The sequence below is a fragment of the Galeopterus variegatus genome, unplaced genomic scaffold (genome assembly GCF_000696425.1).
Source record: "Galeopterus variegatus unplaced genomic scaffold, G_variegatus-3.0.2 Scaffold2582, whole genome shotgun sequence".
Taxonomy (NCBI): domain Eukaryota; kingdom Metazoa; phylum Chordata; class Mammalia; order Dermoptera; family Cynocephalidae; genus Galeopterus; species Galeopterus variegatus.
The window spans coordinates 243,260-265,885 of record NW_007728693.1 but is presented as its reverse complement, the minus strand read 5'-3'; the positions used below and the strand labels follow the sequence as shown (position 1 = coordinate 265,885).

The 22,626-nt window shown below is 49.1% G+C and overlaps 1 protein-coding gene across 1 annotated transcript in view; it reads left to right on the top strand.

The window, feature by feature from the left end:
* Window positions 1–22,626, top strand: part of PTPRE (protein tyrosine phosphatase, receptor type, E) — a 34,139-nt gene that overhangs the window by 9,628 nt on the left and 1,885 nt on the right. Inside the window, exons 5-17 of the mRNA XM_008582354.1 lie at window positions 1,597–1,673; window positions 2,355–2,391; window positions 3,138–3,235; window positions 6,028–6,147; window positions 7,376–7,539; window positions 8,912–9,047; window positions 9,147–9,296; window positions 9,546–9,639; window positions 10,823–10,899; window positions 11,862–11,996; window positions 15,329–15,454; window positions 16,414–16,580; window positions 18,841–18,976. Coding sequence (XP_008580576.1) covers window positions 1,597–1,673; window positions 2,355–2,391; window positions 3,138–3,235; window positions 6,028–6,147; window positions 7,376–7,539; window positions 8,912–9,047; window positions 9,147–9,296; window positions 9,546–9,639; window positions 10,823–10,899; window positions 11,862–11,996; window positions 15,329–15,454; window positions 16,414–16,580; window positions 18,841–18,976 — 1,517 coding nt within the window. The remainder of the gene's footprint in view (window positions 1–1,596; window positions 1,674–2,354; window positions 2,392–3,137; window positions 3,236–6,027; window positions 6,148–7,375; window positions 7,540–8,911; window positions 9,048–9,146; window positions 9,297–9,545; window positions 9,640–10,822; window positions 10,900–11,861; window positions 11,997–15,328; window positions 15,455–16,413; window positions 16,581–18,840; window positions 18,977–22,626) is intronic.

Here is a 22,626-nt window from a genome sequence, read left to right as displayed (position 1 = left end):
TTGGGGTTTTGACACCCTGACTGCTCATGTGACCCTGAGAGCTGCACTGGCCCCTCCTCTGAGGCCACCGGCTCGTGGCCATGCAGCTGCTGTCCAGGTGAGGAGAGACAGTGCACCATGCGGGGGCCCTGCCCAGCACTACGTGGCAGCACAGCCCTCCCCGGTTACTGTCAGTCCTGAGGGGAGTAGGGGGGCAGAAAGCAGGGATAAGGACTTACCTAGACTTATTCAGTAATAATTCAATAAAGAGGTACTAAGTACCTACTGAGTACTGAGCTCTGCCCAGCACAGCATAATACCCTCAGAAACAGCTTTGTCCCAGGCCAAATCTGGATATTCCTCAGAAAGTGGCCCACGTATTCATCACACACAGGGGCGCGGCGCCTGGGTCCACAGTGCTTTAAGGGGCCCGTGAAAATGTTCTTCTCACTGCTTTTAAAATCATAAAAAATGTATACATATCCCAGCCTGCATTATAGTCATGTTTTACTATTTATGCAGTCATAAAATAACATTTAAAAAATTTTTTTATGGAGGAAGAGGCCCATGAAGGCAGAAGTGACTGGGGCCCACAAGAGTCATAATGGAGCCCTGGTTGAAACCTCCCCGACATGCATACACACACACACACCACACCACACACACATGCAACACACACACAACATACACAATATGCACACCACAGACATACATGTACACACCACACATGCACACACATACCACATTCACACATACTGCAGACATACACATACACACACACTACACACATACACACATATACATATGCACACCACACACACTCAAGATACACTATGTCATACACCACATATACACACACACGCCACACAACACATTCAGACCACACATACATACCACACACAATATACATGTACACACCACACACTACAAGCATACACATACACACACACACTCACACACACCACAAACATGCACACACACATCACATACACACAGAGCACTCCCACCCTGGAAAACTGCTTGCACAACAGGCTGGAATCTTCCAGGCAGGTGGCCCAACATGCCCAGTCCAGATCTGCGTGAGTCCTGCTTTACCTTCCAGCTCTGGGCAAACTGTGAAGGGTGGGGATCAGGGTTCAAAGTCCCTAACCTCCATCCTCAACATCTACTTGTCTTCATGGGTCATTTTCCTGGAAAGCCCAGGAAAGTGGACTCAGTTCTTCTGTTCTAAGGTTCTCCTGAGTCCACCCACACGTGTCAATCTGGGGGCCCAGTGTGGCGTTCATAAACATGGTCATTGCATGGGTCCTGGCACATTCTGCTGTCCCCTGCATGACAGTTGAGCAGTCCCCACCTGGGACACTGAAATTCTACTGTTGTCATCATTCCAGAGTTGAGGTAAAGTCAGAGTTCAGTAAAGCAGGTGCGTTCCCACCCTCAGAGCACTAACAGCCTCGACAGGAATGTTAAAAATGTTTCTCTATCCCCAAGATCGCTGAGGAGGACCTGGTTGTGTCCTTTCTAGTGGTTAATACTTAATATTTCAGATGAAAGAAATACATGGCACATGTGATTCCTTATCCTAATATCATGGGTTTGTTTGTTTGTTTTTCCCAGATGATCATTCTAGGGTGATTTTGAGCCAAGTGGACGGAATTCCCTGCTCGGACTACATTAACGCTTCCTACATAGATGTAAGTCAGCAGAGGTGTCCTGTTCCCTGGCCTGGCACAAAGCACACACGGGGGATTTGTGGGGGCAGAGTGTGAACCATGACCAGTGGGTGCCTCCCTCTCTGGGGTCAGATGCAAATAGTTACAACCTCTCTGGGCAGCTTGGCCACAAGCACCAAGAGAGGGACACCATCTGTACTTGTCGAGCTGGCATCTGCATCTGGGACTCTGTTTCCAAGAGACAGAGATAAGCACATAGGATGTTCATTACAGTGTTATTTTCATCACTGAGTAAACAGAACAGGAGGGGACCAGTTAAACAAATTGTGGTAAACCCACATGCAATGGATTATTAAGAACCCATTTTAATTAATCTTTAAAAGATTATTTAATATGAATTATAAAATTTTCATTAAAAATACAGTGTGAAAGAACTTACACATATTGCACAATTAAAAATATATAACTGTCTGTGCATCTGCTTGTGTACGTGTCTGGGAAGGTATTTGCAGAAAAAAAAAGACTAGTGAGGGGACGTATGAAAATAGCATTTGTTGTTTCTGAAATTATTGGTGAGTTTTCTTTATTTTTTTCCTGTGTTTTGCAAATTCTCCATAGCGAATACATATTCCTTTCCTAACAACAAATTCCTTTTAGTAAAGATAATTCTAAAAAGTTATAAATCTGATTTTATTTTTCTAGGGTTACAAAGAGAAGAATAAATTTATAGCAGCTCAAGGTAAGTTTTTCATTAAGTTAATTTCTGAACATTGTTTTGGTAAAGTGATGCAAACGGTCATTGTTTCCTGATCTCTATGCCAATAATACCAAGAATTTATATTGGTATTTTTTTGCGTGTGTACTGCTACATTTATACTGCCTGATTATAGTCTATTGAAGCTATGTCTCTAAGCCCAAGAATTCAAATATGTCGTGAATCTCATAGAGCCTTGCGATCAACGTGCGGTCAGTCCTGGGAGCTGGTTAGAAATGCAGACTCTCAGGCCCCGTGCCAGGCTGAATCAGAGTTGACACGTTAACAAGTATCCCAGGTCATTCTCCGCGTCAGTGTGAGAAGCTCTGCAATGTTGAAATGTTCAAGCCCACCCTGCAGACACTGCTCCAGAGGAGCAGAAGAGTTGGAACCCAGGAAAGCTCTAGACCCGGCTCTCATCTGAATCCCCTTTATTGCCCGTGAATATCACAATATAACATAATAAGCTAAACGAGGTCCCATTATTTAGCTGGAGTTGGGTGAGTGCATCAGGACAGACCAGGAAGGCTGGAGACCTACTGGTCCCTCCCAACCTCTCCTGATTCTGGAATTCTTCAGGGCGTGGAATGTGTCAACCAGCTGTCACCATGGCTTTTGTGCCTCAGAGGTGAACAGACATCTCGGGGACCCCCTGGCCAGGTGCAGGGGCGGGGACCCCGCAGCGACTTCTCTTTACGCATTTTAACTTTGGAATTATCCTCTACATACAGGCCCTAAACAGGAGACCGTTAATGACTTCTGGAGAATGATCTGGGAACAAAAGTCTGCGACGGTCGTCATGTTAACCAACCTGAAAGAGAGGAAAGAGGTAAGTACGCAGCTGCCTCGGCCATTTCCTCAGCTCTGCGGGGTTTTCTCACCACTTCCTCCTGCTATATCCCTCCCTCCTGTCACTGCAGAAGAAAAAACCACCCGGTGGCTCACAGCATTTTAATCTTGAAACAAATTCTCTGAGCTCCGGGTATCTGTTTTACTCTATAACAACGATAAGAGAGTTTTTGTTTTTTTTCTAGCTGAGGGTCACCGTGGCTGGCCTAACAGCTGCCACTCCATGGTGGGAGCGATGGGTTTTAGGGTTTGGATTGTTAACATGTTGGATGTATAATGTGGCAGGCCACAGACTATACATGAGAATGATTTCATGTCTACTTTCCAGACTAGGGAAATGCATTTGAAGGAATGTTGATTTGTCATCCACATACACGAGGGGTCTTCAAAAAGTTCATGAAAGGATTCGTATAATCTTTTAGTCCATGTTTCCATGAACTTTTTGAAGTATTCTCATATTTAATTAGCTGTTTCTAATTCAAAAAGGGATGCATGTGCATGATAAGAATTTGAAACATACACAAAGAAGAAAAGTTGAGCAGATGCATCTCACGTCACAAATGCCCAGTAGCACCTGCCATACTGGCCCAGTGCTGCCCCCGGCGCGAGGAACGGAGGGAGCCCTTGGAGAGTTTTCAGCAATTAAGCAGGGATCTGTGTTTTAGGCAATGAACTCACTCTCCAAAATCAAGGAAGAATTGCGAGCCTGAGGGAGACTTGCTACAGGTGGGGCCACCAGTTAGGAGACGGTGCTTCTGGCATGTTCTAGCATGGTGGGTGCTGTCTGTCCTGCCTGGCCCCTGCCCAGGGCCTCCCTGTCCTGAGCGCTACTTCTGCCCTTCACTGTTCGATGGCCTGGCCCAGGAGCACACAGGCAGTGTGGCAGGACTCAGGGTGAGAGCTGCTGTTCAGAGGCAGGTGACAGGCCTTGGGGAGCTCAGCGGGGGCGGGAGGAGGGGGCGGGGAGGCAGGAAGGGCAGGCCGTGAACCGCCCCTCCCCACAGCACGACTGTACTAATTGGTTGCACACCAAAAAGCACAGAAACAAGCCTCCAGCCACCATTTCCAGTCGAGGAAGTTGAGACAGGGCTGGGGAGGGCCACCCCTTCTCACTGTGCGAATCCTGAAGTTGTCATCCTTTGTCACTGGAAAGAGTGACAGGAGGGAAACGGGATTCCCCGGTGGGTGCAGGACACTGAACCCTGCCTTGGCTGGAGAAGAAACCTCACGCTGACCCTTCACCAGGGGACTTGGGACCAGTCCTCCTGGGGCTGGCTCTGCAAGCCTGCAACCTGCAGAGACCAGTGCAGAGGTGGCAGCCCCCGGCGAGCGTGCCCCCAGTGCCTCCTGCAGTCGCTCCGCTGGCACGTTATTGGCATCTTCTCTCTGATCCTCCTCCGCAGCCTCCTACTGGATTTTTCCATCGCTGTGACTCACTACTGGCCTCCCTCTGCATCTTGCTTTTCACCATTTCAGATGAAATCATTTCTCAATAGTTCCCTTTTTCTTCGTTGCTTACACCTCTGTTGTGGTCTCCCCAGCTCCCACATCCTGGGCTCTGTGTTGCGAAATGCAGCTGCCCTGGCATCTCATGATCTGGTAGGATGAAGGGGGAGGCCTGGGGCGTCAAAACAGCTGCAAAGCCTGAGCCCTTTGGGGGCCTTAGACACAGTCCTGGGTCCCCGAGAGAGCTTTTCTAGGCAAGAATCTCAGGAAGGTCTCGGGGGCCCCAATAAGACTGAGACCCACTCAAAGCAGGACCTTTGGGTTATTGCTCCTGGGGCCACTTCGGAGATGCCCTGTGAACGGCAGAGCAGCCAGAGCCGGGACGGAGGAGGGGGAAGTTTGTCCCATGGGTGTCATAACACGAGGATGTTGGTCACTGGTAAATGCCAGATGCTTTTTGTTTTGTAAGATTATTCATCCTCATGGCTTGGCCAGTTAGCTGTGCCAGTCACGGGCCATTTCCAGGATAAACATCAGACATTTGGACGTCTCTTAAACCCGGAGACCTTTCTATGGTACGTTAAGCAGGTCTTTTCCCCCTTTGGGTGGGTTCTCATTCATTCATGTACCCCATGCACATGGAAGACTTAATACAGGTTAGGTGCCAGAGGCGCTGGAGAATAAAAGGGCTCCTGGAGCTTGTGTTTTGGGCCACTGCAATTTTGGAGCGAGGGGAAGTGAAGAAATAACAAGGAGCCCATTTTCTGCAGACTCCCATGTCAGCCTCATCTTCCTGGGAGAAACGAGGATCATTAGGCTGAAGTGCGTGACTCCTAGAAGGGCCGGTGGCAATGCAGATGACATGTGTCCTCAGTGAGCTGAGCAGAAACGACCCGCTGAATCGGATGGGGGATGTTTGGGGAACTGCAGTCCCTGGGGGCTGGTGTGAACCCTGCCGCAGCCCTGAGGGTGATCGTGGCCCCAGCTCTGAAGGAAGTGGGCTCAACGTCACTGTAGGGCCAGCTGAATAAAACGTGTGGCATTATCGCTGCACCAGCCAGCCGCCACAACAGACATGCGGGTAATGAAGTGGATGAGTGAGTGAGACATCTTTGGTGCTGGATCAGGAGGACTCGGGGGTCCTAGTCATCATCTCAGGGCTCCTTTTAACCGGTTGCGTGGACTCGGTTTCCCCACTTACAAGGAAAACGCACTTGCCCGAGCCCTTTCCCCACTTCATGAGCTGTTTGACCTGAGGCTGGTGTGCGTGAGGCCTGCGTGGATGGCACAGCGATCCACTTGTTTCTGTTACCTTGTCCCACGCAGGAGAAGTGCTATCAGTACTGGCCCGACCAGGGCTGCTGGACCTACGGGAACATCCGGGTGTGCGTGGAAGACTGCGTGGTTTTGGTCGACTATACCATCCGCAAGTTTTGCATACAGGCGGTGAGCATCTCCAGAGGAATTTTCTGAAAGATCATTCTTTGAGAGCACATGTCAAGATTAAACACATTTCTACGTTTTATAATATGAACCATTCTGAACCCCCACCCCACCCCAGCGCTGTGGGGGCTGGAGCTTGTGGCCAGGCTGGTATGGGGTTGGGCGGGTTAATCAGCTGAGGACGCGAGTCTGCAGGGCATACCCGGTGCTCCTGGCTCCCGGGGGCAACTCGGCTTCCCCAGGAGGAGGACAGTCAGTTGAGGGCAGGGGATCAGGTCCCCCTCGGTAGCACAACCCCATTTCACATGCTGGCATTGTGAGGCAGGGTGTTTAACACTTCCAAAATGTTGTCTGGAACCTCATTACTTTTCACACTTATTTCCTGCTAGTCCCCCCCACCCACCCACCCAACCCAAGGGTTTTAGGTGGCCTTCGAAAAAATGCTGTATACAAGGCACCTGAAATAAAGATTTAAGAGAAAACCATAGAGGAAACAGAGGTCATTTTGTCAGGAATCAAAAATAAGTGATTGCATAATTACAGCACAAAATATGAGTCTGAGGTTCCTAGGAGCCATGGCAAAAAGAGAAAAGGATGAACCTTTTCATTCCTATGATCCCCTGCTCGCCTCCCTCCCAAACTCACACACACACACTCACATGTGCAAACGCATGCACACACATACTTCCAAAACACTGCTTATATATAAACTTCCGTGGTCTGGGGCAGGAGAACTACTCCTGGGCTCTGGGTATGGAAGCTGAGAGGGCTCTGAGGGTGGGTCTGGGGGTTTCCGGTGAGTAGGCCGACCACACCATCTTCCCTCCCAAATTTAACACACTTTGAGAGGGAAAGGATGTGCTGTTGGTAAGTACTCAGGACCACGGGCATAAAGTGGACTGTCCAGGCAAAGTGAGACATGGCGACCCTGCTTACAGATGGGTCCATGAGCATTAGGATCAGCTTTGGGGTGTGGCCAGTGCCCTGGGCCCTGCTCTATGCCCCCCATCCTGAGCGGCCGTGGCACCATGTCCAGAGCCGGCAGTAGCGCGTGCCAGGACTCTCTGCCTTCAGGTGTCCTCCCCACATGTGGCCCCTCCCCACACACAGCCCTGGCTGCTCCTGCCTGGAGGGTGTGGGGGAGCCGTGCGAGCGTTCTCAGAAGGAGATGGGAGGGCAGGGGCACGGTGCATGCTGTCGGCTCACATCACCCCTCCTGTGTCCCCTGCAGCAGCTGCCCGATGGCTGCAAGTCCCCGAGGCTGGTGTCGCAGCTGCACTTCACCAGCTGGCCTGACTTTGGGGTGCCCTTCACCCCCATCGGGATGCTGAAGTTCCTGAAGAAAGTGAAGACGCTCAACCCCACACATGCCGGGCCCATCGTGGTCCACTGTAGGTAGGTCGGGGCGGGTGCCACGGGCAGGACCCTCGAGAGCAGCCCACGGTGGGAGGACTCGCCCCTCGTGGGAAAGTGACCGGTGGACACTGGGCAGAGGCGGGCAGAGGTGCAGGCAGGGGGACATGCACACACTCGTGCAGTCACTGAGCAGTGGCTTACAGTCCTACAGGGAGAGAGCTGGAGGGGTGTTCAGCCCCTGGTGCACCCTGTGGTATCAGAGCCCCCTCTTCAATAGCATCTGAGGGGGAACCCCAATATGTAAAACTGACAGAAGTCAAAAGACCCAGGTTGATGGTGGGAGTGAAGCTCTGGGCAGGTTCACTTGGCCTCCCTCTCATCTCTGCAAAGGACTCCCAAGTCACCTCTGGAAACAGAGATGGAAATCGTGCATCTACAGGACCCCCCCACCCCCTGCACACACACACATCTATAGAAGAGCACACTGAGGCTCAGAGGGGCTGGGAATGACCCCAGAGCACAGCCAACAGCCAGGAGCAGAGTCCTCCAGAGCAGGCTGTCCTGTGCACTAGGCTGCCCCCACTGGATGCCACTCACTGCTCTCAGCCTCGGTTTCCTCGTCTGTCATGGAAAAGACAACCTTGGAGAAGCCAGTGACTTGTGTCTGGGGTGGACGGACCTGCTTGCTCCTGCCAAGCTTTACCCTCACCAGGTGTCACTTTGATCAGATACTGAGTTTCCAGCTGTTACAGACAGGTTCATCCTGAGTATCACAGCACTGCCAGGGACAAAAGCCACCTGCACACAGTGATGCAGGTGCTCTGCACTTGTCACAGGTGTTCAGGGGAAGCAACCAGAAACTCTAGCAGAACTGGCTTTCACCAAGTGTGAGCAAGACCGTGCAGCTGGGGCCAAGCAGGGCTGGACCATGTCCCATCCACCCTCCAGCACAGCCCATGCTGGGAGGAGCCGGCAGGGTCAGGTAGCAGTAATCTTACAGATGTCACATCACTTAATGCCCTGAGACAGGTGACAGTGTTCTCTCAGTTTGCCAGAGGAGGAAGCTGAGACCCAGAGGTATTACATAGTTGATCTGAGGACCCTCAGCTCCCAAGGAACAGATCCAGGGTGCCATATCTGGCCAGGGCACAATTACACAAGTGGTAACAAGAAGACAGTGTTTGGTAACAGAGGCAAAGCTTGGGACACAGCAGACTTTCTGTAGTTAGCAGGGGAACGACCTGAGACCGGGCTGCGCGGGTGCAGCACCTTCAGGTGGCCGTACCGTGGACTCGCTGTGTGCGGGCTGCGCGCTGGTGACTCGGCCAGGGCTGCCTCCTGGCCCGGCATCCTCAGGGCCTGTCACCCTTGCGGAAAGTGACTCACGGTGGGACCCTCGTGTTCCCCGCAGCGCGGGCGTGGGCCGCACAGGCACCTTCATCGTGATCGACGCCATGATGGACATGATGCAGGCGGAGCAGAAGGTCGACGTCTTTGACTTTGTGTCGCGGATCCGCAACCAGCGCCCTCAGATGGTCCAGACGGATGTGAGTGCTGGCTTCCTCTGATGCCGCATGCCCCGGGCTGCGGGCCCTGGCTTGGGGTGGCACGTGGTCCCCGCCCTGAGCTTCTCTGGTCCCCTGCAGATGCAGTACACGTTCATCTACCAAGCCTTACTCGAGTACTACCTCTACGGGGACACGGAGCTGGACGTGTCCTCCCTGGAGAAGCACCTGCAGAGCCTGCATGGCGCCGCCACCCACTTCAACAAGATTGGGCTGGAGGAGGAGTTCAGGGTGAGTGCTGCTGCCCTGGTGCTGCCCCGGGTGGGCAGCCTTTAAATGCCACCTCCTGCTGTCACCTATCCTCTTGCCCAGCTATGACAATCAGAGGCTTTCAGAGCTTCACAGCCACCAGCAGGGCACTGGGATGGGGACAGGTGTTTCCTTTGAGCAGACGCCCTTGCAGGTAGTGCTGGCACACGGCTGAGCGATTTGCTCAGTGTCAGAGCTCTCACTGCGTCACTGTATCCTTCTCGGCTACAGAAATTGACAAACGTCCGGATTATGAAGGAGAACATGAGGACAGGCAACTTGCCAGCAAACATGAAGAAGGCGAGGGTCATCCAGATCATCCCATGTAAGGCAGTCCTGGGGAACGGACCTTAACCCGTGGCGTTGGGGCTGGGCAGGGTTGGTACCGGGTGGCTTCAGTTACTGAGGATCGACTGATCACTGACCTCTGTAAACCAGGGTCAAAGTCAGGGTGCCCCCTGGACCATCTTGGGTGCTGTGCCAAGTGTCAGGAAGAGAAGACCCCCCTGAGAAGCACCAGGTGACCCAGACTGTCCTGTGTGCTTCTCAGGTGGGCAGCTTGGAACATGAGCTTAGAGGCAGGGAGGGCAGCTGGAGCTGTCTGGCCAGGGAGGTTTTGTAGAAGCCGAGAGGTTTGCTTCGGGAGTGACTTGGTTCCTCCTTATTCCGCATCTCATTCAATGCTCCACCAAGCCTGGGTGGGCAGGGGCAGCCGGTGACAAGGCTGAGACCCTGCGGGGAACAAGGAGCCAGGTCACGCCTTTCCCTTTGGCCTTGGGTAAGGCAAGAAGCAGGCCTGGGGTGGAGTCAAGATACAGGCCTGCTACTTTGTCGAGGGTGAGGGGGGCATGGCCTGGCAGGGCCACGGAGGAGCAGAGGCAGAGGACAGCCAGGAGTCAGGGGCCCATGTGACAGGGGCGGGGGGGGGGACCCGGGGTCTTTCCTAGTGGGAAATAAATAGAAGCCCGAGAAACCCAGCCAAAAAGTGGACTCTTGAAGTCCACTTTTCTCAAGAAGAGAGTGTGCCAGGAGATGTGTCCTGGATGGACTGACAGCTCGACAAATACTGGCCATCATACAGTGGCTGTAAATGGGCAGCTTTGACAGTGGTCCCACTGCTGGTTTGCTGAGGGGAGTGGCAAGTCCCCAAGGCTGGGCGAAGCCTCAGTGGCTGCAGCGTGCTCAGACTGCCACCACTCCGGCTGCCTGCCTGGTCATACCCCTTAAATGTGGTGTTTTTAATGCTTGTGTTTTGGTATTTATTATATCAATTTATGAAAAATGAAATTGATAACTGGGTTATTTTCAGAGCTTTCCTATAAAACAAAACTTCCTTGAGCCACTTGAATTAACCTGTTTTATAAAGTAAACTTTCCAAAGAGTTGGCTTTACTTAGCAATTCCATTAATAGGCTTTATATCTCTGAAACTTGTAACAACAGTTTAAAGTTTGCAGGGCAAAAAGTTATTTGTTATTTGTACTAAGTTCAGAAGAATACTGCTTTACAGATGACTTCAATCGAGTGATCCTGTCCATGAAAAGGGGTCAGGAATACACAGACTACATCAACGCCTCCTTCATTGACGTATGTACCCCGGCCCTGGGTGTGCCGTGTGCAGGTGTGTGCTTCCTTCATATGTGACCACACGGGCTCGTGATTGGCCTATTTTCACAATCAGAAAAAACTGACATGCTTCCAGAAACTCAACAATTTTATTAGCAGAATTACTTGCTTTAAAAACATGAATAATCAACTTTGGAAATAGAAGGATATAGACTTACTGCTAAGTAACTGGATATTTTTTATTCCACTTTTAATATCCAGCGATTTTTCTTGTCCATATCTATTATGCACCAGTTACATACCCAGCACTTCCTTCTGCTTTCTCTCATGTGATTTCTGCAACACGTGCCCATGCAAATAATACAGTTATGTGTTCAGGGCACACAGGCACAGGCTGTCTTCATGCACGGCACAGTCAGCAGAAGAATGGGCAGGAAAGAGCATTGCAGCTAAGTGCGTGTTAGTATTTCCGTTCACAGAAGAGAAAACTGTGCCAGAGGTCAGTGGAGTCCTAGTGGAGGAACTGGGATTCGAACCCACTTCCTCTGACTCCATTCCCAGGGCCCTTTGCACCACCATGATGCTTACCCAGCTGTAAAACACTGAAACATGTTAGAATCAAAGTCACCAGATGCTGTTCAGGTGATCACGAGTGACTGGTAGTTCGTGATGCCCATTCGTAGGTGACCTCAGGTGCTGAGGGTGGAGGTGCTAGGTTTCTGATGAAGTGGACATCTTGACCTGCTTCCCGGGTGTGTGTGTGTGTGTGTGTGTGTGTGTGTGTGTGTGTGTGTGTGTGTGTGTGTGTGTGTGTGTGTGTGTGTGTGTGTGTGTGTGTGCATGTGCCAACTGGGGTTTGGTTTGGGCTGTGGAAGGTTGGAGAGTTTCCCTCATCAAGCCTTGGGCTGCCCTAAATGCATGTGGCAGGCAGTGGCTTGGGGATGGTAGGAAGTCACAGTTAACCTCTCCTTGCCCATTTGAAGGGCTACCGGCAGAAGGACTACTTCATCGCCACCCAGGGCCCACTGGCGCACACGGTCGAGGACTTCTGGAGGATGGTCTGGGAGTGGAAGTGTCACACGATCGTGATGCTGACTGAGGTGCAGGAGAGAGAGCAGGTGAGGGGCACCGCCCAGCCAGCCCTCCAGGGGCGGTCCATGCACCTGCGGGCCGAGCTATTCATTATCAGTGTCTCACCTGCCTTTGGTCCAGCACACACTTCAGGGGGACTGAGCTGGGACTGCTGAAGAGGGAGAGAGTTTGGGAATGAAAATGGTTTCATTTCACCCTTTCCTGTTTTAGGGGTGGAGGTTAACTATAACCACCCACTGGCTTTTGTTCTTAGCTCACATTTCATTTAACCTGCCTTGAAATCCCACCATTTCATATTAGCCAAGATCACAACCTGTTGAAGAAAAAGATATTTATTCACTCTTTTTTAAGACCAATATACATAGGCATTGAGATGTGCACCTAATTAACACTGTCCTAGTCAAACTGAATGAGCTAAATGTTTCCCTTTTCCAAGAGACCCATCTGCAGTCTTCTGGTGTTTATTTAATAATATTCACGAACCCACTGCCCCACAGAAACTTTTGCAATAATGCACATCTATCTAGGTGTTCCCCCAAGACATAACCACTGCCCTGAATTTGTTTTTTTTTTCTTTGCTTTTTTAAAAAAGAAACAGCTTTACTGAAGTATAATTCGCTTACCACACAGTTCATCTTTTTAAAGGGTACAGATCACAGAGTCGTCACCTGCATCTCTAATTCCAGATCATTTTCATCATCCCAAAAACAAGCCCCACACCAGTAACAGTCACTGCCACTCACCCTCCCCCAGCCCTGGACACCACTCATCCACTTTCTTATGCTATGGATTTGCCTATTCTGGACATTAATATAAATGGAATCATACTACATGTGGTCTTTTGTGATTGAGTTCTTTCATTTAGCACAATGATTTTTCTTTTCTTTCTTTCTTTCTTTTTTTTTTTTTTTTTTTTTTTGGTGGCTGGCTGGTACAGGGATCCGAACCTGTGACCTTGGTGTTATAAGGCTATGCTCTAACCAGCTGAGCTCACCAGCCAGCCCTCGCACTGTGTTTTCAAGGTTCATTCATGTTGCAGCATGAATCAGTACTTCAATCTTTTTTATTGACAAATAGCGCTCCATTGTATGGAGGTACCACGTTTTGTTTATTTAGTCATCGGTTGATGGACATTTAGGTTATTTCAACTTTGGGGCTATTATGAATAATACTGCTTGAACATTCACGCACAAGTTTTTGCATGGTCCTGTTTTCTTTTTTTTTTTTTTTTAATATACCTAGGAGTGGAATGCTGCATCATAACATAAGTCTATATCATAAACTTTTACCATTTTCCATTTTTGAGGAACTGTCAGACTCTTTTCCAAAGCAGCTTCCACTTCACAGTCCCCACCAGCAGTGTGCAAAGGCTCTAAGCTCCCCACATCCTCGCCAACACTTGTCATTCTTTGTCTTTTTGACTAAAGCCATCCTACTGGATGTGTTCTTTGCTTTCTAAAATATTTTTTTTTAATTGCATATTATGCCTAAAGAAACTATTGTTTAGTTTTGCTTGTGTTTGAACTTTATATGTAAAGAGCATCATTATAGCATGTAGTTTTCTGGAACTGGATTTTTCCACTCATGATTGTGCTTTTGATATTTTGCCATGTTCCTGATCTGTGCTTCATTCATGGTCATTATGTCATTATATTCCACTTCACAAACCATATGTCCTGGATCCACTTATTTATCCCTTCTTCTGTCATTAGCATTTGGGTCAATTTCATTTTTTCTGTTTTACAAACAGTGCTGCCTGTACATTCTTGTACATATCTTGTGCTTTTGCTGCACAAGGAATAATATGTACCCAAAAGACAAAATGCTACATTGGAGAGTATGTGAAAGTTTGAATTTGCAAGATATTACCTAATTGCTTTTTAAAGTGGTTGAGTTTTCCAAAGCAGACACCAGCCAGGTATAAGAGATGTCATTCATCCACACACCTCATATTCTCAGGTGTCCTAAGTTTTGCTAATTGAATAGGTGTAAATACCATCATTTTGTGGCTTTGATTTGCATCTCTCTGATTTCTAGAGGTCAAGCATCACTTCATACATTTGTGCATGGCATATTTCCTCTTGTGCAGAGCCAGTTCGTGTCTCTCATCCGTTTTTCTGTTGAGTTGTTTGCCCTTTTCTTATTGATTTATAGGAGCTCTTTACATGGTCTTAATGCTAATCCTTTGATGGTTTTATGTATTCCAAACATTTTGTCCTAGTTTATGGCCTGGCCTTTCGTTCTTTTCTGTATTAGTTTGTTTCTGTTGCTTATAACAAAGTACCTGAAACTGGGTGATTTATAAAGAAAAATGACTTTTATTGCTTACAGTTTCTGAGGCTGGGAAGTCCAAAGTCCATCTGGTGGTGGTGACAGTGACCCAGAGGTCTCACATTGCAAGATGGTGAAAGCAGGAAGAGCAGAGAGAGAGAGACAGACTCTCCTCTTCCTTTAAAGCCCTCAGAACCGCGCCCCTGACCACCATTTTTAACCCACTCACTACTGAAAGCAGGAAGAGCAGAGAGAGAGAGACAGACTCTCCTCTTCCTTTAAAGCCCTCAGAACCACGCCCCTGACCACCATTTTTAACCCACTCACTACTGCACAGTCCTACAATCTAGTCACCTCTTCAAGGCTCCACCTTTCAGTTACCATAATAGGATTTCCCACCCTCTTAACAGTCACAGTGGGGGCCAAGTTTCTAATACATAAAACTTGGACATAATTCAAGTTTCAGGGAGTTTTGGGAGGATATAATTCAATCCCCTACACTCTTAATGATGTTTGTTGATAAAGAGAATTTTATTGTAATCTGATGTTTCACTCTTTTGTGTCATGGTTAGTTAAATCTTTTGGGGTCTTATTCAGTAAATCCTTCTGTACACCAAAGTGAAAGCTATTTTCTTCTTCTAAGTGTTTCACAGTTTTGTTTTTAACCTTAAGTCTTAACTCATCTGGGTTTATTTTTGTTGTTTCAAGGATATTACAGATGGTAGTTGCTCTAGGAAGGGCTGGGGCATTCATATCAGCCCCAGTAGGATGTGAGTCAGGGTTCAATTTCCTTTTTCCCATTTAGAAAACAAATTTTTCCAGCTGCATTTATTGAATAATTTCTCCTTTTTGTCATGCATCAAAATTCCATATATATGTGTGTGTCTGTTTCTGAACTCTCTATTCCTTTCCCTCACTCAACAGGCATTAATGGGCATTTGTATTCATACTCGTATGTTATATACCTTATTTTCTTGGTCAGATGAAATATGGTAAATGGTTTGAGAGCAAGTCCGTGTTGTAAAGTCAAAACTGCTAGCCGCAAATTATTTACTATACGACTTAAAATTTTATTTTGTCCTTTAAGGATAAATGCTACCAGTACTGGCCAACAGAGGGCTCAATTACTCATGGAGATATAAAGATTGAAATAAGGAGCGATACCCTTTCCGAAGCCATCAGTATACGAGACTTCCTGGTCACTTTCAATCAGGTATCGTTGCCCTAGCTCTTTAAACTCTTGTAGACCTAATGAACTGCAGCCATCTCTCAGTGTTCTGTCACTGTCCCAGAATGTGGCCCTGCACCTGTCATGCTTCTTTGACCTTTTCCTGAGTCCCAGATTACTATGAATAGCTAGTGGGTTTAATAGGGAGCCACGCTGTGCAGCAGCAGGTGTCCTGTAAAATCCGCACCTTTATGGTCATCTACCTGCCTGCCGGAGGATGAGGACACAGGGGCAGAGGCTGACTCTGAGAGGCATTCACTGCACCCAATTTCCCTCCCCACTCCTGGGAGAATGACATCAACCAGAGGGAATGAATGAAGCCATAGAGGCCTCTCTGGGGCCCTCTCAGAGCCTTCAACCATCCCCCATCCCTACCCAGTCCTGGGCCCTGCTCACACTCTCTCCCTGGCAGTGGATGGGAACTCTGGGTCAACTGTGGGTAAGATGACTCAGCTGTGGGACTTGGTTCTGCCCTCAGGATGGTCAGTACAGCAAAACCACGTTGCCCAAAGACTTGTTGTCCTCCGTGCCATTAACAAAACCACCCAAGCCGCTAGACTGAGAAGCTGCTCATCTCACACCTCTGATGGGAAACTGAGAAGCTCGAGGCTCTGGCTTCTTAGGAAAGATAATTTCCTTGTCTCAAGCAGAGTTGACAAGCATCACCTAAAGGGTTGGCTGGGGCCTATCAGGGGCTCTAGGGGACATCCTCTGGATGTCTTGCTCCCCACTCAGAAGGAAACATGGCCAACTGCTAGCCTTTTCCTTTAGGGTGGGCAAGGGTACAAACAACCTGGCCAGAAACTCAGCCATGTAGGTGGGGACATTGGCTGAGAGCCTCAGCCTGACCCCTCTCGGGATGCCGAGAGGGCTTGGGGCCTGTTCCCCAACAGATGGGGAGGGGCATGGGACTGGGCAGCGCTGAGACATCCGTCCCCCCACAGCCCCTGGCCCGCCAGGAGGAGCAGGTCCGCATGGTGCGCCAGTTCCACTTCCACGGCTGGCCCGAGATTGGGATTCCCGCCGAGGGCAAAGGCATGATCGACCTCATTGCAGCCGTGCAGAAGCAGCAGCAGCAGACGGGAAACCACCCGATCACTGTGCACTGCAGGTGAGCGCTCCACGTGGGGAGGATGCAGACTACGCACCTGCTGAATCTGCAGCTTCTAGTGGGAGAGCTCGCTGCTCCCAGCCACGTTATTTCCCTGGACTGTATTTGTAACTTTCCTTACACATGTAGACACATAACTGACATAAATGTCATCTTATCAAGCATGCAGAATGCACTTTTAGAGAAGCAGTCAGGAAACAACTAAAACACACGTTTCCATGTGCTTTTGAAGCCATAACAAGTCGCAGCAAAGCTTGACAAATGCACTCCTACATTTCAAGTTGCTTGCCTTCCTTTGAAAAATGGTTCTGGTTCTGGTTGCTGAGCCCACACCTGCCCATCCGAGCCCCTGGGCTTGGGGAACCAAGTCAGTGTGAACATGGGCTTAGGATGGTTTTCCCATGCCACATGAGGATGTCCAAGCCGGGGTCACTAAAAGAGGCCTGTAGCCACACCTTCCTTAAGCCTTCCAGCCCAGCTCCCAAGTCAAGCCCAAGGGCAGAGGGTCACACCCGGAGCTGCACCTAGAGACAGCTGAGCACCTCAACAATTTCTTTGATAGGCAGCGTTTGAGAGTAGGAGGGTGAATCCACCTGCCACCCCACCTTCCTTCTGTGCCTGTGAAGTCCTGGTCCTGCCAAGCACCCCCTGCAGGGACCTGGGCCTTCTGTGCCTGTGAAGTCCTGGTCCTGCCAAGCATTGCAAAGCTCTTCCAAGCAGGAGTTTGGAGTATTTTTATTCTTGGATGGTGATAATTTGCCTCTAAAGTTGCAATTCTATATATTTTCCCACACATGCGGCTCCCACTCTGTGTGATTTCCCCCACCCGCTACCACTCTTGCTGTGCCTCTAAAGTTGCAATTCTATATATTTTCCCACACATGCGGCTCCCACTCTGTGTGATTTTCCCCACCCACTACCACTCTTGCTGCCGCAGAGGGTCACACCCGGAGCTGCACCTAGAGACAGCTGAGCACCTCAACAATTTCTTTGATAGGCAGCGTTTGAGAGTAGGAGGGTGAATCCACCTGCCACCCCACCTTCCTTCTGTGCCTGTGAAGTCCTGGTCCTGCCAAGCATTGCAAAGCTCTTCCAAGCAGGAGTTTGGAGTATTTTTATTCTTGGATGGTGATAATTTGCCTCTAAAGTTGCAATTCTATATATTTTCCCACACATGCGGCTCCCACTCTGTGTGATTTCCCCCACCCGCTACCACTCTTGCTGCCACCCTTGCTGCCAGTGAAGCCCACCCCCGTTAACTTGGAGGGCTTGAGACTCTTTCCCTGTCAGAACCCTCTGGGTACTCTCCTGGCCTGGTCAGTAGGGGGCGCACACACTCGGGTTTTTAGTTCCAGGTGCCTTTCTTAGGTCATTCAGAATAAAGAAGAAATGAGTTCCTTCCTGCTCTGCCTCTGCAAACTCAGGCTATGAGTTTAGCACTTGTAGGATACTGGGGATGCAAAGGTGAACAGATCCTATAGGGTATCCCACCTGTGGGAAGGCAGATGTGGGACAGGTCATTGCAGCAGGACAGGAGCCTTAGAATAAGATTCGGGGACCAGGAGGGCAGCCTTGCTTCCCCAGAGGGGACTGGAAGGGGCTAGCCAGCCACGCCTCCTTTGGCCTGACCACATGGGCTCTCCTAAGTGGGCCTGGACTTTGCTTTTGTGGTGTTTGTCCAGCTTTTCAAGCAAATGATCATCTTTAACGGAGTTGACTCAAATCATCATTGATCTAAGTGTCATTGTCTGACTGTTCCTGTTCCTGGCAGCGAGTACCTTGTGCTTTAACATCCCTTAAATCCTGCCTTTCAGCATCACCCATGTCAGAAGACAGGCCCTGGCACAGGAAGGAAAGTCTGTGCCAGGATCACCTCCTCCCCAGACCTGACTGGGGAGGGTGTGCATTTCTAACAAGATCTCAGGTGATGCTGGTGCCGCTGGTCCAGGGTCTGCACTTTGAGAAATGCTGGTCTACACAAGGAAGAGGGGAGATGGCTACACTCACTTAAAAACTTGTAACTGGTCCTAATTCAATGCATGAAATATCTGTCTAGTATAATTTAGGGATGGGTTTTAGGAATGTCATGTTTGCTGAATCTTGCTCAGCAGCTTAGCTACGTGTAAATGATCATTAGAAATCCAATCAAACTGATCATTTTGAATGACTCAGCACTGACATGCAGGGTCATAGTGAGTTGTCTATCTTTCATTCCCATGTGCAAGTTTGATTAACTGCATTCAGTGCTTTTTCTCCTCAGTGCTGGAGCTGGGCGGACAGGTACATTCATAGCCCTCAGCAACATTCTGGAACGAGTTAAAGCCGAGGGACTTTTAGACGTATTTCAAGCTGTGAAGAGTTTACGACTTCAGAGACCGCATATGGTGCAAACCCTGGTAAGGATCTGAACAGTAAGAATGTTTCCAGAAGAGTCGAGAATTGTTTCACGTAGTATTTGATGTATGTTTCATTGAAGGAACTCAAGTATATGTGGGAGGTGGGAGGGGCANCCAATCAAACTGATCATTTTGAATGACTCAGCACTGACATGCAGGGTCATAGTGAGTTGTCCATCTTTCATTCCCATGTGCAAGTTTGATTAACTGCATTCAGTGCTTTTTCTCCTCAGTGCTGGAGCTGGGCGGACAGGTACGTTCATAGCCCTCAGCAACATTCTGGAACGAGTAAAAGCCGAGGGACTTTTAGACGTATTTCAAGCTGTGAAGAGTTTACGACTTCAGAGACCGCATATGGTGCAAACCCTGGTAAGGATCTGAACAATAAGAATGTTTCCAGAAGAGTCGAAAATTGTTTCATGTAGTATTTGATGTATGTTTCATTGAAGGAACTCAAGTATATGTGGGAGGTGGGAGGGGCACATTCCCACGGAGGACAGCCAGCTGCAGCTTCTCACGGCGGAGCTTTACAGACCCGCTACCTTGCTGGGTCTCTGACTCGGGTCTGTCCTCTGGGCAAGACCCAGGAGGAGGGGCTCATCCACGAATTTCAGTGGCCAAGGGCACTGATGACAGGAGCTTCTGTGTCAAAGTGAACTATTCTAGGAGATTCCAGTGTACATTTAAATGTGTACTGCTATCAAGTTCAAAAGCAGCTCTGAAGTTTGAAGTCCTGCTGATTGGCATTTTCAATTTTACACCATTCCATGTGGTCTGTTTTCCTTGGCTGGGCCTCAGTGACCAGTGCGTTAAGGAATTGACCTAATGTAACTTGCCCTATACGTTTTCTTTCATCACGTGGACACACACTGTCTGGTTTTTGGAAGAGATTCCTCCTTACCAGATTCGGTCATGGCTCATGCTAAACCAGCAAGTGCAATTTTAAAGGCTGTGACACCTCACAGTTATCTCCAAAGCTTCCTACTTAGGACTTGTTTCCAGCCTGCTCATTCTCCAGGCTGACACAACCCTGGCTCAAGCAGCCTGCTCCCTGTGCACGAAAAGGTAGCAAGGGGGACCCTTCCACGACCTCCTGTCACAGTGGAGCACAGCAGCCAGAGAGAACCGCCCTAGCTAAGGACAGCTGTGCCCTCCACACCCAGGTTGGGCCGCAGTGATCCCCACCCACGCTGCACAGTAGACTCACCTGGGGAGTATTGACCTTCCTCCCATTATCCAAGCTTCCCCTCAAACTGGTGAAGTCAAATCTCTGGGGGTGGGACCCAGGCATCCACGTATTGAAAGCCCCCCACCCCCCAAGTAGTTCCAAAGTGAGTGCAGGCTGAAGCCATTGGACTGGAAGGAAATCAGGTGCCTGCTGTGTCCCACTCACCTCTAAATCTCTGCTGACTGTGACTGTGATGGAAACCAGGATCCACGTATTGAAAGCCCCCCACCCCCCAAGTAGTTCCAAAGTGAGTGCAGGCTGAAGCCACTGGACTGGAAGGAAATCAGGTGCCTGCTGTGTCCCACTCACCTCTAAATCTCTGCTGACTGTGACTGTGATGGAAACCAGGACAGCTGAAAGCAATGGGAAGGAAAAGGCACCTAGGACTTTCCCACTGACCTTGGGGCTCTGGTCCCAGCACTGACAGACTCAGCTAGGGCTATGGAAAGACACAAGAGAGGCGATTAATGCCTTCTAAAGTTTCTACCTGTCCCCTGCTAGCTGAAACCACAGGGAGATCACAAACTAAAACAACTTTGTGCATGGAAAAAAATCTGTGGCAGACCACTCCACAAAAACTGTTTAGATCAAAATGATAGTAATAATAAAAATGTAATAGAAAGCCCCTCAAAAAGAAATTCAGTTTTTAATTATGAGCCAGACTCGCTTGAGTTTCTTTGCTGACTGTTTAATTCTTCTGCAATCTCTCCCAGGCAGCCCACCTGGCCACAGTCAGGTCTAAAAGAGAAGCCATGTGGTCCCTTCAAAGCCTGGGCCACATCCAGGTGTCATACAGCTTCACAGCAGGACTCCCTCATGGCTCTGGAGCTTGGACAAGCTCCTTCTGTTCTGTAGGCTTCAATTCCTTTCTGGAAAGGAAAATGGGGATGAGGGTGCTGCCTTTAGAGTCTCTGTGCAAAATGTGCTTTAGGTACGTTAGGGGCTCCACGAATGCCTGACCCCAGAGTAGGTGCCCAGCGAACTGCAGCAAAGAGCGTCTGTCAAAGAAGCAGCACACAGCACATCCTTGGCTTTTTTAGGGACTTGTAGCTCTCCTTAAGTTGCCTGGTCTGTCATTATATTCTATGTTGAAGAGCATCGAGACTCCGAGTGTCCTGTCCCAGTTCTGCTTTCTCCGATCCCAGCTTCTCTTACCACACTTCTTACTGAGAAGCAGCCCTAGGACACTTCCTGGCTCGCATCTGTTTTCTTGCCTGGTGGCGGCTTGACAGAGCATTTTGCAACCTTATTTTTAAAGTCAGCGTCTAGCCCAATGCCTAGCCCCAAAACAAGTGGTGAATCAGTAAACAAGTGAGGCACCTGTTGGGCATTGGACAGTAACTGTCATGTGTTGGGGGCTGTGAACCAGATGCTCCACAAACCTCTTTCTCATCTCAACCTCACCATGTTCTTGTGTCAGCTTCTGTTCACAAGGAGTGCTCTGCCATCACCCCCACTGGGGACGGGTAAGCCACCTGACCAAGATCCTCAGGCGTTATATGTCAGAATGAGATTCAAGCATAATCTGACTCCAGAATTGAAGGGCTCAGAATTGAAGACCTAACATTTGGCAGGGACATTTTAGCAAGGAACACAGGGTGCAGGAACATCACTGAGCAACGAGATGCGTGCTGACGTGCAGGTTGACGTGGCTCTGCAAATGGGCACAGCGGGTCACAAACCAATTTCTAATTGCTGACCATGCAGGGAAGGCCCATTTCCAGAATGCTAGATAGCCTTCATCAGAACCAGCATTCCAAAGACCCCAAGTGCACTTGTTTCCCGGGAGCTTTGTGCCTTGATAAGAAATGTCTATCTGTGGACTGGGAGGTGGCCTGTGTCATCCCAGCACACTGCCAAAATATGCTTCATTGGCCACTGGACACTAATCACTTGTACTCGAGACACAACAGATGGTCAGCAGTTAGCTCATGTGTTTGCTGTGAAAACCAAGTGACTAATGACCATCTCTGCTTCCCTCCCAGATTGGAGCCAGCTCTGATATTCAGCTGATATAGCTTTCAGATAGAGGAAGCTGGGGAAGTCAAGTCAAAAGCCAGTTTGCACATGTAATGCTTTATGAGTGTCATGGAAGTGGTTGCCTCTTTAAAGAGAGCCTACATGTTTATTAGGAATTTCTTCTGAAAATTCACATTCCTTTTCCTTTTGAGGGCTGGGTAATCAGGTGGAAATCTTAGTAGCTTAAAGCAAGGACCCCTACAGTCTGTTCCTGGCTCTCCCAATAATTTCATGCATCTCAGAACCAAAGATTTTATTTGTTTGACCTTGTCATGATAACACCACATTCTAACCAACTGGGCTAACTGGCCAGCCCAGAACCAAACTTTATGGTCCACATTTTCTTTCTCTGGAAAACCAAGCTCAATCCCATCCCAGCCAGATTGAGACTCATGGAAAAACT